Here is a 15125-nt window from a genome sequence, read left to right as displayed (position 1 = left end):
CTAGCTGTCACCCAGCTAATCCAAGGTTAACTACAAATTAGGTTCCATTTAATGTAAGAGATTTAGGGGCTTCTCTGGTGGCCTAGGGGTTAAGTCTCAGCGTTACCACCAAAATGGCCCCACTGCAATGGCCTGAGTTCTATCCTGGGCCAGGGAGCTAACTCACTTGGCGTAGCAGACCTCTCCTGTCTCGCCCGCTGCTCCCTCAGCAGTGTATTTCAGTCAGTCTGCCTGTTCTTCTCCCCACTCTGTCTCTGGTGAATCCTCTAACCCCCACCCCCCACCCCTCTGGCCTACACCCTCGTTCTTCTACGCAAAATAAATAAAATCTTTTTAAAAATCTTAAGAAAAATAAAAAAATAATAAGTTAAGAGATTTAGACTTTTCACAGAACTTGACAATCGAAGAAGGCGTGCCTATCCTCAGTCACCAATGATAATGACTAGCACCATTTACTGACTAGAGAGAGGCGCTATACTAAATACTTTTCATGACTCAATTCACTTGTTTTTTATAACACCTAATGACACCCATAACATCCTTGTACCTTGTTACAAATACGGAGATGGCGGCCCATAGATGTTAGGTAACTTACCCAAGGCCCCACAGCTAGCATTTGAACTCAGGTTTACTCTGGTTCCTTGGAAAGTTTGTGACTGAATGAAGGAAGGCCTCAGTGCAGCTGTGAATCTGGCATCTCCCAGCCCTTCCTCATCTGCGGCTCCACCCAGTGCTGAGGGCACTAAGGCCAGACTGCAAGCTCCAGCAGAGTGCCAAGGAAGGAGGCTACCAGGGTTGTTTTCAGCTCTAGGCAACCAAGAAAACAGGTCTCTCTCCCCAGATCATCTACCTGAGGCGGTTCAAGAACCTGCGGACACTCAGACTCTCTGGGAACCCCATTGCTAATGAGGAGGAGTACAAGTTGTTCATCTGTGCCTACCTGCCTGACCTTGTCTACCTGGACTTCCAGCGCATCGATGAGCACACGGCAAGTGTCTCCCTCTGGTTTTCCAGCTATGTGAGACAGTCAGCAGGCCCCAGGTGTTGTGGGAAGTGGCACTGAGGTGTAGCTCTCTGTCCACCTGAGGAGGAGAGAAAGCACGACTCTCTCTCCACATTCCTGGTCACTGCCTCTCAGAACCGTTCCAGCAGAACCCTCAAGGTAAGTGTTCAGTGCTCCTTTCTTTGTAGGCACCTTTCACATGTTGCCTTCTGGTCACCTGCACTGTCTGGATTTCCAGATGGAGAAGTTGAGGAACACAAATGAGGATGGCGGACAGATAACCAGGGGCTCAGGACAAAGCCAGAATCCCTCCACTCTCTGACCCTGGCAGTGATAGTAACAGTTAACTGTAGCTGTGATATCTCCGTACCCATCACACACATGGCATCAGGTCACATTGTTTTCACCACAACCTGTGAGGCAAACCCTTCTCTTGTCCCCAGCTTGCAGCCACAATGAGATGTCCCTCCCAGGGTCTCACAGCCGGGGTGGGCGAGCTAGGAGTTGGCCCCTGGCAGTCCCTCAGCAGAGCCAGTGCTTTCAGCCTCTGTGCAGTGTTCACACTGATGAGAAGGCCCTTCCCTGACCTCTGGCTGGTCTGTCCTCTGCCACCTCTGTCCACTGGCTGGTCTGTCCACCACCTACCTCTGTCCACTACCCCTGCGATGAGTTGTTCCCCTTTCACTCTTTGTAGTTCTATCAGTTTATGGGTACTTTTCCCACTGGAAAAAAAAAAGAACCCAACCCGGACCAATTTATGGGACCTTTGGTGGCAGGACGGGGAAGCCGGTCCTCCCTTCAGTGCAAACCTGTGGGTCAGAAGGCAGTCACAGTAAATCACACAAAGTTAAGGGGCTATGTGTGGGGAGGGGTGAGATAGATAGGGGGGCAAGGCAAGCAACAGGGTCCTACTGGGATGTGGGATTTGTCCTGTTGAAGATGGAGGCCTCTGGAGAATTCTGAGCAATTTTTGGCAAAACTCACGATGTGATCAGTCATTTAGGGATGTAGAAGAAAAGATAAAGGGCAGAGAAGGGAGGGGCCATGGTCCTGGTGGCAGGAGGAAGAGTTGGCCTGACTGAGGGTAGGGCTATGTGGATGGGGCGGCAAGGAGAAGCAGGATATGAGAGATTTTTACATTTTTAAATATATTTATTGAACTATAAATATGTAAGGAAACAGAATAAAAGCATACACTTCAGTGAATAACAAGAGATCTTTAAAAGATTTCAACTCTGTGCAATATAAACTATTTGTAGCCAATGCCCAAGATAAGGCATAAAACTACAATAAAACATGTATGACATCACATTCATGAGTGAAGCTGGGCTCGGCCTTAAGCAGCCCAAGACACTGGAAGGGAAGCCAAGGATCTGGAATTGTACAGACCCCAGAGGAGCCCCTGTCTTCCTTTCTGGAGCCACCGGAGGGCTGGAGCTTAGTTAGAGATGGAGAAAGAGGAAACCGACAGGGCTGTACTGGCCATGCAGGAACTTGTCATTATCCTACGCCCAAGAGGAAGCCATAAAGTCTGCTTTTAACAGTGATTGCTCTGGTCACTTTCTGGGGAGGGGTGGACAGAATAGAGACCAGTTGAGGCAGGGGTCCTGAAGGGGAGATGGTGTGACAGATCACAAAGGTGTAAGGAGGCAGCTTGGATCTGAGTGAGGGGAGGGTCCAGGGTGCCTCCTGGGGCATTGGCTTGGGTGCTGGCTAGCTGGGGTTGGTGGGGCACTCACCTAGGCAGGACTTTGGGAGGACAGAGGTCTGTCTTGGACCTGGTGAACTAGAAGTGCTTTTGAGGTATGGGAGTAAGGTTGTTAGATGATCAGGTCTGGCACTCAGAGGTGGGGCTGGGCTGGAGGTAGAGACCAAGTGTTGTCTGAGGATGGAGGGGAATCAGTGGTGCTTGTACTTGCAGTCTTAGCACAGGTGAGATTGCTTTGGTGGGTCGAGGGAACTGACCTAGGGGCTCTGCATTCCCTGGTGGGGTGAGGGAGCTGAGCAGAGCAGTGGAGGGGAGCAAGAAGGTGGCAGGGCATAGGGCCAAGGGCAGAGACTTGTGAACAGGACTGTTGCCACCTCTCTCCCACTGGGCATCCCTAAAAGAGGGTCAGACACCTGCCATGCAGCTGTGAGGAGTGAGTGAGTCTGGATGTGCCCCCACCCACAGTGCTGCCCCACAGATCCTCAGCCCTGATGCCTTCTGCTATCCTCTTGGTATGCCCTTTGCCCCAATCACCCCCCACCCCCAAGGTTTTCCTGAATACTTGAAAAGGGCCATGAGGAAATAAGCCATTCTCACACATACAGCCTTCATAAGGGACCCATTCAACAACCTCACCCACACTTGACTGGGAGACAGAGGCCAGTGTGACTGGGAGGGACCCCCTGGTGACTGTGCCACTTCCTGTTCTTCCATTAGAAAGAGCTGGCAGAGACCAAGTACCAGTACAGCATTGATGAGCTGAAGCACCGGGAGGACATGATACAGACCCGGCAGGAGGAAGAGCAGGCCCTGCAGGATTTGCTGGCGGAACACAAGGTAGCAGCCAGGGGGAAACTCTGCTCTCCACCTCTCCCTACCCCAGCTCTAGGACTGCTCACAGGGCATCAGTCCAATTCAATGAAAGTCAGCAGGCCCCAGGCCCCCAACTTGTCTTTTGATTGAAAACCAATGCTGTGCAGCCACTTCTGGCTCTGATGAAGGATGTAAATCATCTGCACGGCCTGTCCCCTTGCTCTGCCACCATCTGCCCCCAAGACCAGTGGGTACCCACCTTGTCTCCTCATATACACCTCCCACCCCCAGTCCATGGGGTTGGGGAGGTTGTGCTGAAGTAATCAGAACCTGTCCCTTTATTAAAACCCTAGGTGTTCCCCATGGCAGCCTGGAAGGTTCAAGTCCCTTACTCAGTATAGCCCTGGATTCAAGATGGGGCCCCTGTTGTCCTTCTTCCCACAATTCCCACCTGCCTCCAGCATGACTGAGACATATATAACTTTCAGTTTTGTGCCTCTGGACCTCCACATGTGCCATTGCCTAGCATATCCTTGCCTGGCATACACTGGCCCTGACTTCCTCAGAGGACTGAAACTCAAGTCCCCTCCTCCAGAAAGTCTCCCCACACTCCTGTGCTAGCCCTGGCCCACCACCGTGAACAAATCAGAGTTCCCCTAGCCTGGCTGTTTGACTGCAGGCCGCATTCGTGGAACACATGAACGGCTCCTTCCTGTTTGACAGCATGTACACAGAAGACGTGGAGGGCAGCAAGCTGGCCTACCTGCCCGGCGTCAGTGATCTCCTGGAGACATATCCTTCCACTTTCATAGCTGCCTTCTCTGGCAGAGCCTGGGCCTGGGGCAAGTCTCCTTCTGCTCTGGGCCTCAGTTTTCCCATCTCTCTTGTGAGGCCTACAAGGTAAAACCCCCATTTCAGAGCAATGGACCAGAAAAGGCAGCACAGAGCCAGGTTGACTGCAGCTGCTTGGGGAAATGCTGTCGAGACCTCAGAGGACACAGCGAGTGTCAATCCTCATTAGCAATATTTCCTTGTTCCCACTGTGCACTCTTTGTACAGTATTGGTAATTTTCTCAACCACACCAATAGATGGGTGCTATTGTTAATCCCATTTTGTATTTGGGGAAGTTAAACTTAGAGAGGTTGACTTGTCCAAGGTCACACAGTTAAAAACTATAGGGCTAAGAGCCAGCATCCTTTCTCCTAGCCAGTCAGAGCCCAGAGGATGTGATCAGCATTTGTCATCATGGCCGTGCTGTGTGGACCTGTAAGTGTGCTAAAACTGTCAGTGGAGGGGCTCAGGATACACTGAGAGAGCTGAGATGAGGCAGCAAGTCAGAGGGGGTCCATGGAGCTGGGTAGAAAGAAACTCACTTGTAAACACCCAACCTTCTGAAAAAATTGGGGAGGGACTAGATGTTGTGGGTTAGAGGCGGTACAGAGGTGAAAAACACGGGTCAGAGAGATGAGGCTTCCAGCCTGGCCCTGCCACCCACCAACTAGTTTTCAGGATTTGAATCTTGGCTTGTTTGCATCCTGCCTGACCTCAAGGACCCGTCCCACGGGCTCCATGGGGCAGGATCTGTCATGCCCTCAGGCTGCAGAGGAGGAAACGGAGGCCCAGAAAGATGACGTGGCTTGCAAGGAACAGCAGCAGCAGAGCCAGGGCTGGAACTTGATCTCTCTGCTTCAGGCCTGTGAATCCCCTTTTCTGCAGGCTGTCAACATCCTGTGGCAGCTGAGCGCAAAAGTAGGCCCCCTATAAAGGTGCCTTCTAGATAACGTACCAAAGGCAAAAACAAACATGGTTAGCCAGGACTGACTTCTCTTGGGTTCCCAGCCCCTTCCTGGCCCTTTCACTACCCCCAAAAATCACTTCTAGGACCCTTTCTTAGCATGATCCTCCTCCAGAGTCTCTTCCTGTGGCCCCTGTCTCCTCCCCTACGCAGGGCCTATTTCTGAATTCCTCGGGTGGAGTTACCCCAACCACCACATTATTCTCCAAATCTCAACCTCCAGCTCTGCGTGGGTTACCACCAACCTTGTCCTGTGCCTTCCCAGCAGCCTGCCCTCGAGACAGCCATAACCTTCCTTAACTGCCACTCACCTTCAAGGACAAATTCGTCATCATCTGCATAGACATTTTTGAATATGGACTGAGCCAGCAGGAGAAGAGGAAACTGGAGCTTGAAACCTTCAATGAGGGTATCTATGAGGCCATCCAGGAAAACCAGGAGCAAGGCAAACAAATGATTGCCAAGTTTGAGGAGAAGCACTTGCTGGTAGGCCCTGCCACTCCCTGCCTCCTGCTCCAGATCCCCACCTTCTCTCCCCTCCATGGCCCTGGCCCCACCAGAGGGAAGGGATTGCAGCCCCTCTACCTCTTATGACCCCTGAGGCTCATGGTCATTGCCCCTTTGCCGGAGATCGCACAGCTAGGTGACAGAGCTGAGGTTCAGCCTTCAACTGGCAGCACCAAGCACAGCTCCTCCATCATACCATGGCTGAGCTGAGCCTGTGCATAGTGCCTCTGAGTCTCCTTTACCCAAAATGTCCCTGCACTTCAAGGCTGCATCATCATTATGGTTAATGATGGTGTTACCATTACAACTACTATTAAAGTGAAGACTACAACTCCTTTCTTTTGCTTATTTGTTAATCTAGCAGACTTTCTGAGCCTCCACTCTGTGTCTGCCCTGGGAAACCAGAACCACACTGGACATGGTTCCTGCCCTTAAGGAGTCCCATCCGGTAAAGGACATAGACTCAGACCTTTCCCACAGGAGTCATCGTCCTATACTGGAAGGAAGTCCAGGAAGCTTGAGGGTAGCCAGGGGCACCTTAACTCAGCCTGAGGCCTAATTAATGGGCGTGATCCCAGGGAGGTGGAAGAAGGGCATTCCACCTGAGAGCCACAAAGGCCCTGTGTGTTGGGGGACCTGGCCTACCTTAGCCAGGCTCCTCGGTCCAGCCCAAGCAGGAACCACGTGTACTTGGTGGGAGTTGCCTCTTTGAGTTAGCATTACTTTTTTTTTTAATTTGAGTTAGCATTACTTTTAAAGAATATATTCTAAGTCACAAGTTATTGTGAGACTCTAAAGAAAGCTAAGGACCTTCTTTCTCCTCAAAAAACCGTTCACACAAACCAAGTACAGATACACTTGACTGCAGCTTCCGGGGTTTCAGGGAGCTCGTACAGTCACTCCAGGATAAGGACTCTTAGTCTAAAGTGAAGCAAACATAAGGTAAAGTAAAGTAAACGGAAGGTCAGCTATAATGGGGTTGAAGATGGGCTTTCCTGCTCCTCATCCCCAACAGACCTCACATTCTGTGTAACAACCCTGGAGACCCTCCTCGCTAGGTTAGAGGAGGGGTGTTACCATGTTCAACGGAAGTTCAAACCTGTCAGCAGAGGAATGCATTTGGCTCACAGATGTGTTTTGTTAGGCCCATAGAGGATTTGAAATGTTTTAAACATCCGTTGACATTAAAAATGGAAAGATCTCACAGACAGATTGTGGTTGCCAGCTTCTCTGGAGGCAGTTGTCATCAGGGCCTGAGCAGCACTTGTCCCCTCTAAACAGGCCACATCTCTAGTCCTCCAGTTCCTGTCTGGTGCGCCCCTCCCTGACATTTCTTATCTGGTCCCTGTTGCCACTGGATTTGGGACACCAGCTGGCTCCTCCTGAAGCTGGGCCAGGGCCACTCCCCTCAGCAACGAGTTCCCCTGGAGAAACAGGACATGGGCAGTCAGCATTGCACTCCTGCTGGCTCCAAGTCTGACTCCAGGCCTGACTCCTTAACTTGCTATTCCTCAGGCTTGGGGTATAAGTCTCAGAGTAGGCTGGCTTCTCCTGCTTCTGAGACACTGGTCTGCATGGCTGCTGTAACGGCGATGCCCTCAAAGGTCACCTCAGATGAACTGACTGACCTGTGTACTGCTTGTCCGGAGCCTAGAACAGTGTTGCTCATTCAGCCCACACACAGAACTTGGCGGCACCCGACAGTTTGGGGTGTGCCTGGCCCTGGGATTTTCCAGAACTCCCCAGGGACCCTGATGCTCAGGGAGCTCTCTCTCTTGGGAGTTCACAGACTGCACAGGCCTGAGGCTCCCAGTTCCTACTCACAGGATTATTTCCTGTCCTGTAACTGCAATCATGTCACCGAGCTCCATTAGACCAGGGCTCACACAGCGACCCCTCCTGGTTCCCAGGGGGCACAGCCTGAGGTCCATGGATTGGCAGAATGCTCACACTAACCACCCCCTGGGGACCCTCTCCTGGCCTGCATGTCCTCATTATGAAATGGAGAGAACCACTTTGCAGAACTGTAGTGGGGACCAGTGAGATTGAGTTGTCAGGGCAAAATACATGAAGGGCAGTGTGTGTAGTCGCAGTCACTCCTGGCTAGGTAACGCAAGTAGAAGCACAGACTCAGGATGAAAAATGTCTGCAGGCAGTACAGTCAGTTGGCCTCCATCTTGTGTACATGCATGTGTGTGTGTGTTTGTGTACATGATGAAAATATAGCATGCACTGTTCTGCACTTTGCTATTTTGTCTACGCAGCTTGGAGTGCCTTCCAAAACTTGAATTGCTTCATTGATTTCATAGCTGTAAATTGTCTCATTGCATGAATGAGCCATAATTTATTAAACTAATCCCTATTGGTGAACGATTAGGTTTTTCCAATTCTTTGCTCTTTCAAGTAGTGTTGCAATGAATAGCCTGGTGCAAGATTGATCTGTAAGGTGAAGTCCTACAAGTGGAACTGTGTGTCACTACTTTAAGTCATTGTCCAGCTGCAATTTGCCACAGACACTGTATCTCCTGCAGGCCTGCATTCTCTCTTGTCAGGCCACCATTATCCAGCATTCTCTGCTTTGCCAACTGGTACACCTGGTTCAGTGTTTATTTTCTTATAAGTGGTGGTAAGCATCACACATTTTATAAACAATTGTATTTCTTATTCTGGGAACTATTTTTTCTTATAATTTGCCCTTACCCATTTTTGTGGGTTTTTTTTTTTTTTTGTCTCTTGTTCTCTCTGTCTCTTTCTTTAAAAAAAAAATCATCATTTGTAGGGACTCTCTACAGATTGAGAAATTAGTCCTGTGTCAGTGAAATGAGCTGCAAATATTTTTCCCAGTTTGTTGCTTATCTTGTCATTTTGTCTATGGTGCTCTGGGCATTGGGAATTAATTTTTTTATGTATTGATAGTAGAATTTATCAGTCTTTCCTTCTGTTTATACTTAAAAAGGATTTCTTCTCTCTGAGCTTGTGTATTTAAAATCCCCCATTTGTCCTTCTAGTATTTTTATGGCCTATATTTTCACATTTAAATCTTTGCTCCATTGGGAATTTGTTTTTATATAGGGCTTGACAAGGCAGAGATCAAGCCTGATTTTTCTCTGAATGGAATATCCAAGATTCTATGTATCATTCATCCCACTGAATCGTACCATTATTCTGTCCTTCATAACTAATACCAAATATTAACAGAAACAAATTGACATCACATCTGTTGGCGACTGAATCCTCAGGCCCTTTTGTTTAAGTGAATGACTGGTAATCAGTGCCAAACTTGGACCCCAAGGTACTCCCCAGGCTTCCCCGTCCAGTAGGGCTAGCATCTGTTTACCACTGGCTCCCACTGAACCATAGCGTTTTGTGTGGGTTCAACTAGTTTCCTCAAAGATTGGAACTGTCTTCTATCTCAGTGTCTCTCCCTGTCTATGCCTGCTATAGGCCTTTTATGGGTGCCTCTTTAGTTGAGCCCCCACAGTAAGCCAAGCACCTCATATACACTGTTTAATCCCCAGACTTTGTGAAGCATAGATTCTGTCCTCCTTACAGTGAGGAAACTAAAACATAAAGAATGAAAGTGGTGCACTCAAGATCATACTACCGGTAAGTGACCCAGACAGTATTCAAATTCAGGTTCACCTGACTCTGCTGTTATTGCTCCTTCCACCTGTCCTGGCACACCTCTAATAAAAACCTGCGCTGATGTATACTGAGCACTTGGTAGTGCTCTACCTGCTATAAGAGCCTAGAGGCATGGAGAGGGCAAGTAGTTCATTAAGCTCACAGAGCTGGCAAGTGGTGGAGCTGACACCTGAACTTGGGCAGGTCCACCCAAGAATGCAAATTGCCACCTGTCACTAACTAATCACACATAGCTGTGGATTTCTAAGTCACAGGCTTTTGTTTCCAGAGTTTAAATGCCATTCGCCATGAGTCTGATCTGACCAGCATTGAGACAAAGATCACAGAATCCTCTGAGGCCATCAACGAACTGTTTGACACGCTCATGACACTGGAGATGCAGTTGGTAGAACAGCTGGAGGTGAGGCCGGGTCCCTGGGCACAGACATGATGCAACTGTGCCCAGTCAGACTCATTTGCAAGAACTGGTGATGCAGCTGCAAAACCACACGTGAGCAGGTGTCTTTTCTTCTAGAAATGTCCAGTGCAACTCAGAGTGTCAAACTAACGCTGTCTTTCTCATCAGTTCTATGTTTGCTTTTAATTCATTTTGATCATTTCAGTTGCAAGTAATTCTATGCAAAATGAGGTGAGCTCATTCTTCTAGAATGTTCTCTCCCCCTACCTCTCCTCCAAGATCCCAGAGACACTTTAGGGAGGTTTTTTATTAGACCCAAGGAGCTGTCTGGGTGCTGGCAAAACAAAATAGACCCCCAGTCAGGGACAAAACAAAGGCTCCTCCACACAGCTCTGCATGCTCAGCAATGCAGCCTGTGGTTGCAGCATCAGGGGCATGCAGGAGCCTGCAATTCAGCGCTAAGTAGTGGATGTGAAGAGCTCTGCTATCTAAAATCCCTTAGCAGCCAGAATGACTTGTGTGTTCACGAGGCAGCCAAGGCCAGGAGTCTGAAGTGCTGCGATGAATTGAACCTCATTGGATGCTGCTGTGGCTGGGCCAAGAGATAGCGCCTAATCAATTCCGCACATGTCAAGTGACACCTCAGACATGGAATAGATTTCCCCATCACATCACATAGCAGCTGCTTGCTCCCCGCTGGGGAATACTCAAGCACTGCAAAAGCAGCCCACGGAGCACCAGGGGAGGTTAGGCAGTGGCTCCTAACCTTTTCGAGCAGGGAGATCCCCTTTCCAAGATCCAAAAACTCTCCAAGATCCAAAAACGAACCCATGCAGGGTCATATTTGTATTACCAATAGCCAGAAAGCTGTAAATGCAGTTGTGCTTTTCAGTGACCCTGTTTTTATTCATGACAAGTGTTTACACACTTCTGAAAAATGTATAATTAGCTTAGCTCATCAACAGTTCTCAGGCTTATGTAAGTTCCCCCATCAGCTCAGCCCTCCCTGTGGGCTATGTAGGTCTACAGTAGATCTGGTGCTGACAGACCCTGGGGGCTCTCAGAGTAGTGGCCCATGCCACTGCATCTTCAGTTGTTCCCTCAGTCACATGAAGTCCCCTGGGTGCCTTGCTAAGCTTGGGACTCAGCAATGCAGGAGTGCCCTCAGGGAGGAGGTGGAGGCTGTGCAGACAGCCTTGCTGATGGTGACAGGTCTGAGGCAACAGCCAGCATTACTGAGGGCTCCCTCTCTGCCAGGCACCTTGCAAAGAATTCATGTGAAGTAACTCATTTAAGCTTCAGGGCAACTCCATGAGACAGGTATTGCACCGGAAACCCAATTCATAGATGAGGAAGTGGAGGCCCAGAGAGGTTCAATGACATTCGCAGAGTTCCATACAGTGGTGGAGCTGCCACACTGACCGAGGAGTCTGGCTTTTAGTGACTACCTGCGCTGTCTCTCTGGAGGTGATGGACAGATGTCCCTGAGAAGCCCAAATGAAGGGGGTTAGTTCTGTGGGTATATGGAGACCAGGACAGGCATTCTTGGCAGAGGGACAAGCACATGCAAAGGCCTGAAGAAAGCACTGCTTTAAGCATTCAGGCCGTGGTGAGTGACTTGAAATATCTGGAGAGTAGCAGAGCTGTGAGAAAGAGGAGGAGGAGGGAAGCAGATCCCAAACATCCTCCCAGGGAGAGTGTTGTGGTTGGTTTCACCCAGAAGATCTGTGACAAGAGGAAGCACCAGGTGAGTGCTAAGGAGTGCCTCCTGCTGTGACACTAGGCTAGTCGGGTTCCTATCTAAATATATGTGTTAACTGTGTTTTTTTTTTATCATTTCTAGGAAACGATAAACATGTTTGAAAGGAATATCATTGACTTAATGGGAACCTTCATCGAAAATGTTCAAAGCCTATATCCTTTCCTTGATGACCCTCCATGGGAACGGGCTCCTGAGCCTTGGGTTTATTCTGGTCTAGACCAGCGCTCTGCCTGCCTCCAGGAGAGCTACATGGAGGAGCCGCCATCTTTAAAATGGCAGGTAAAACTTCACAAACAGCAGGATGCAAATAAGTGGGGCTTCCAGGTGACGGCCTCCCACTGCCACTAGCAGCCTAAACATGTCGGCAGAGACAGTAAAAAGTCAGCACTTTATAATCCTACTTTGCTTTCTACCAGAAGTACCTACACCCCATTTGATTTACAAAAAGGTCTGTACCTCCACCAAGATGATATTAAATTTATTAGAGGATTCTGCTTAGTGGGACTCTCTACCTTTGAAATTGGAGGAATATAAAACTGCCAGTTTTTCACCAAGGAAAAAGCTCCATCAAAGGACTGAGTCTTGGCAACCACTTGGAATGTTTGAAAAATGTTCTCTGGGGTCTGAGGGAGTTTCCCGACCTCAGAACAATGGCAGCCTTGTTAGAGTAAAGGTTTGGCTGTTCACTGGGGTCGCTGTGTAGGTCCCATTATTTGCAGAAGTCCCTCCTTGTTCTTGAATGTGTGGTACTCAGGGAACTACCACACCCCAGAGTCCCTGCCTTTCCCACTGTGTTGCATATCCACACACCTGGGGTGGGGGGAAATCTTCATGTTGAAGACACTGACATATTATTTTTAATGGGCTTGTCAGGTTAAATGTCAGGGTTGGGAGCTGACATTTGGGCATGACTAATGCTTCTGCCAACTGAAATCATGTGGGGGGCAAACTATTGCACTACACCCCAGAAGCAACCTCCTGGTCCTGCCCTTTTGGGCCCATAGTCCCACAGAGATACAGAATTATGGAGACAGTGAGTGGCCAAAAGTACAAGGTGCTTGCTGGTGGGCCTCAGAAAGCTTCCTGAGGGAGGGCCCACTAAATGAGGACCTGAGGGTGGGCCAGAGAGACAGGTGGAAAGGTAGGAAAGACATTCCAGGCAAGGAGACAACTGAGGGTGGGCCAAAGAGGTCTGGTTCCAAGAGGAAGCCTCTGGATCACATTAGGGAGTGGGAAGCTCCCAGAGAGTTATAAGCCCAGGCAGGAGGAGGTCCCTTTATTTGAAGCCTTAAGAGTTTATTCTGGCAGCTGTTGGGAGACAGGGCTAGACTGGGGGGGGGGGCAGGGGGGGGCAGGGGGGGCGGGGGGACGGGACACCAGATTGTAGTTTCCTGCCCAATCAGAAGGTGGTGGCATGCAGAGAAGTGGATTATGGAGGACCACTGAGGGAGGAACATGATGGAGGAACACTGAGGGAGCCCAGCACCAAGCGTCAGTGATGACCAACTGTGAAGGTGGGGGCTGCAGTCAGGACAGCCCTGGGGTTTGGTGTGTGTGGGCAGATGGTCACGTGGTGGTGATGCACCAGCACCTCACAGTTTGCCCTGCTGCCCTAAAAGTCTGCTAGTGTCTGGTAGGGAGTGTCCAGGACCTCTGAGTGCTTGCACAGGCCCCAGGCATGGGTCATGGTGTGGGGGCCCTGCTCTGCCCTTTTGCTTAACTCGTGGCTGCACAATGGCTCAGTGCCGGGACCTGGAGAACCACCATCATGAGAGGCTCCTGGAGATCTCCATCAACACCCTCGAGAAGATACTCAAGGGCGACCTTGACCAGGACCTGCCAGACGACTTGCGAGCAGTGAGTGTGATGGGCAGGGCAGTGAGAGGAGCTGGGGCATCACAAGCAAGCGTTGTGTGTGGGGTGGACACCAGAGCCAGCCCAGCGCTGAGACTCCAATAGCCTGAAAACCTCTTGGTGCCTCAGTTTACTCATCTTCGAAAGGGAATAATAGCCGTCTTGGCAGAGTGGTTGACAGATGAACTATGCTGAAATAAAGCATCAGTGGGGCTCTCAGTAGGATCCAAGAGGATTTCATGATAATTATGTGGTTTCCACTTATTCACAGGTTGATTTCCAAAAGCTCGTTTCTGTGGGCTCTGGCACTTTCTAAGAGAGGCAGTTATAAGTAGAAGTCAAGGTCGGAGACCTCCCTGAAGGTCTTCATCCTTAATGCAGCACCTTCCACCAGTGATGAATCCTTATGGGTCAGCAGAGGTAGTCCAGGCTCTGTACACTGGGTCTGCACACTGAGAGGCTCTCCAGGGTTGCCTTGGGGTGGCAGTGTGTTATGTCTCAGGAAAGGGGTACGGGGGACAATGGAAGGGCCCAGCCCCAGGTACTCTCTGGTCAGGAGCCTGTTTTCATTCCTTCCTCATTCATTCTACTCCCGATTTCTCAGCTTCGTGCCATCTGCAGGTCACCACTAAATCAAGCCACTGTGTCCTCTGCTGGACAACTGATCTCTTTATGGCTCTCCTACTCTTGGTTCTCCATGCAGCACCAGAGATGCCTTTGAAAACCCAAACCACAGCACTTTGCGCTCTTGCACAACAACCTCTAATGGCTTTCCATGACTCAGCATGAGCTCTTCTCGTCCTCCCCGCCTGCCAACCTCAGCAGCCTCCTGTGGCCCTAGCCTCTGGGGACTCCCCAATCTCGCAGGCTTGCTCCTTTCTGTTGATGTTCTGCCTAGCAGACACCCTCTTCCCTCAGATCTCGTGTGTCTGGCTTGTCCTTATCATTTAGGTCTCAGCTCAAATGTCAGCTCCTTGGAGAGGCCTTCCCTCATCACCTTCCTGAAAAACCATTGTCTCTCTATCACACACCCCATTTCTCATTGTCAGAGCCCTATCACAATTTCAAACTCTCCTGTTTATGCTGATTTGCTTATGTGACTATTCACAGTCCACATAGGCTCATGGGGAAGGCAGAGATGGCCTCGTCACCACCTCACACCTCCCCCGCCAATGACACACAGCACAGCTGAGGTGCCAGGAGTCATTCGCCAAGCCCCGCTCTGCCAATTGCTGCCTAAGTACTGCAGACACGGAGACAGGCTGTCCCTGACGGCCACAGCTGCTGTCCAGACACCAAGCCCAGCTGTGTGGTAGCAGGGCCACGGTGTCACCAGCCTTCCCTCCCAAAACTCTTACCAAATGCTAATGTTGACCAGGCTCAGGGAGGTGCCTTGAGCCCTGAACTAAGGCTGCCACCAAAGGCCTACTTTGGAACCCTCCAGACAGGCCATGGAGTGGTGGGTAGAGTTTCCTCAGCACAACTCCCAGGTCTGTGACACCCAGTCTGCACATGACTGACACATGCTCCTTCCCTAACGCCTGGAACACACAGAAAGAGAGGGGCCCCAAAGGTCAATGGCAGACAAGCAGGTTAGGTGGGTCCTCTCTCTTGCAAGGATGCCAGGCACCATGACTCTT

The 15125-nt window shown here is 50.1% G+C and overlaps 1 protein-coding gene across 6 annotated transcripts in view; it reads left to right on the top strand.

Annotated features, from left to right (window-relative positions):
• Positions 1 to 15125, top strand: part of DRC3 (dynein regulatory complex subunit 3) — a 33201-nt gene that overhangs the window by 12649 nt on the left and 5427 nt on the right. For 5 of the 6 annotated variants that reach the window (XM_054689800.1, XM_054689799.1, XM_054689802.1 and 2 more), the window contains 6 exons: positions 842 to 988; positions 3429 to 3548; positions 4204 to 4316; positions 5632 to 5806; positions 9741 to 9872; positions 11713 to 11910. In XM_054689800.1, the coding sequence (XP_054545775.1) occupies positions 842 to 988; positions 3429 to 3548; positions 4204 to 4316; positions 5632 to 5806; positions 9741 to 9872; positions 11713 to 11910 (885 nt within the window). Of the gene's footprint in view, positions 1 to 841; positions 989 to 3428; positions 3549 to 4203; positions 4317 to 5631; positions 5807 to 9740; positions 9873 to 11712; positions 11911 to 13364; positions 13489 to 15125 lie in introns of all 6 variants that reach the window. The other variant, XM_054689804.1, reaches the window with a different exon arrangement.

The sequence above is a fragment of the Talpa occidentalis genome, unplaced genomic scaffold (genome assembly GCF_014898055.3).
Source record: "Talpa occidentalis isolate TD23 unplaced genomic scaffold, MPIMG_talOcc4v2.1 talOcc4.7, whole genome shotgun sequence".
NCBI classification, from domain to species: Eukaryota; Metazoa; Chordata; class Mammalia; order Eulipotyphla; family Talpidae; genus Talpa; species Talpa occidentalis.
Note: the sequence above shows the minus strand (reverse complement) of the source record. Positions and strands in the feature narration are given on the sequence as shown.